We start from the raw sequence: 1,262 nt of genomic DNA on the forward strand, positions 1-1,262 counted from the left end.
ATATTAACATAACTGATCAATGCCTCCTCTTCACTCTTCTATAAGAGTGAAGAGTTTTCCATGATAATAGCTTAAATGATACACCCACAGTACGTGAAGTCTGGCTGCTTTTCGATTCTTTAATAAATGGAATTCTCTTACCACCAAGCAAATTCAAAACAATATAAAGTTATTGTTAAGTAAAAATGAGCAAAAATAACTAATAGCACCATGATAATTGCCACAGTCAGTTTTCCCAATATGCAGCCCCTTCAAAATACCAACAATACGGTGGACTACGCTAAAAATGAAAAAATAGTAATAAATTGTAGAAATATAATTTACAAATTTAATTCTTTGTCACAAATATTGATTAATATCAATAATTTACCATGCAATCATGCATCACTTCATTCCAATCTTCTCCTGTAACAATGCGGAAAAGTACCGCCAGTGCATTGGAGGAACTTCGAAAGTTGGCATGCCTAAATCATACATCTGAATGAAAACAAAGTCTGTGACATATTGTGTTTCATACCTATTTACTGCTTGACCATATTTCACCATTCCAAAAAGTATTACGCCAGCATACGCGTAAAATAGCATAAGCAGAAACATGGCCATAATAATAAAAAAACTGCGTAACATGGACATGAAGACAGTCAGCATTAACATTTTCAATGTTGACTAAAAACCACAAACTTTTTAATAGTTTATAATAAATTCTTTTTTTAAGATCTTTTTAGATTTTTCTATATAAAGAACTAATTTGTGCAAAAATATGATAAAATTTAGCTAAACAATTAGAAAATATTTACTTGATAAAATATTGAAAAATAATTTAATTGAAATATTCACTATAGAAATCACTTACGTGCCGTCCAACAATAGTAAAAAACCGCATCACCACTATGCTATATCCGATTAAATAAGTAACTTCGCGCAAATTTTTCTTTTCCGTAGGCAGCTAAAAATTCAAAGTAATTAAATATTAATTCATAATTTAGTATTTTATGATTATAGCAACAATCAGCAGGTCAAATAAATAAAACAATAAATAAAATAAAGTATGAAATATGTTTTAAAATTGTAATTGCACTGTTTTAATTGTAAACTTCACTTACAGCACAAAAAAGTGCAATAAACACCCAATCGAGACCGAACAATGGTTATCACCAAGTCTATGCGATTGCGAAACACTTTGCCCAAATCCACGATGGGTTAAAGCAATACTTTGCAATTATCTATTCAAAAGGAAAAATAATTTGAATCAATTGGAAATT

At 29.6% G+C, this 1,262-nt stretch overlaps 1 protein-coding gene across 1 annotated transcript; it reads right to left on the reverse strand.

The window, feature by feature from the left end:
- Positions 1–226: 226 nt before the first annotated feature.
- Positions 227–946, reverse strand: Tsp_13655a (conserved hypothetical protein; the record flags this gene model as incomplete). The annotated part of the gene is made up of 4 exons (XM_003368086.1): positions 227–280; positions 371–464; positions 518–666; positions 854–946. Coding segments are annotated over 4 exons (390 nt in total), but the record flags the coding sequence as incomplete, so codon positions are not given.
- Positions 947–1,262: the final 316 nt, after the last annotated feature.

Source organism: Trichinella spiralis (genome assembly GCF_000181795.1).
Source record: "Trichinella spiralis strain ISS 195 chromosome Unknown Scfld3121, whole genome shotgun sequence".
Taxonomy (NCBI): Eukaryota; Metazoa; Nematoda; class Enoplea; order Trichinellida; family Trichinellidae; genus Trichinella; species Trichinella spiralis.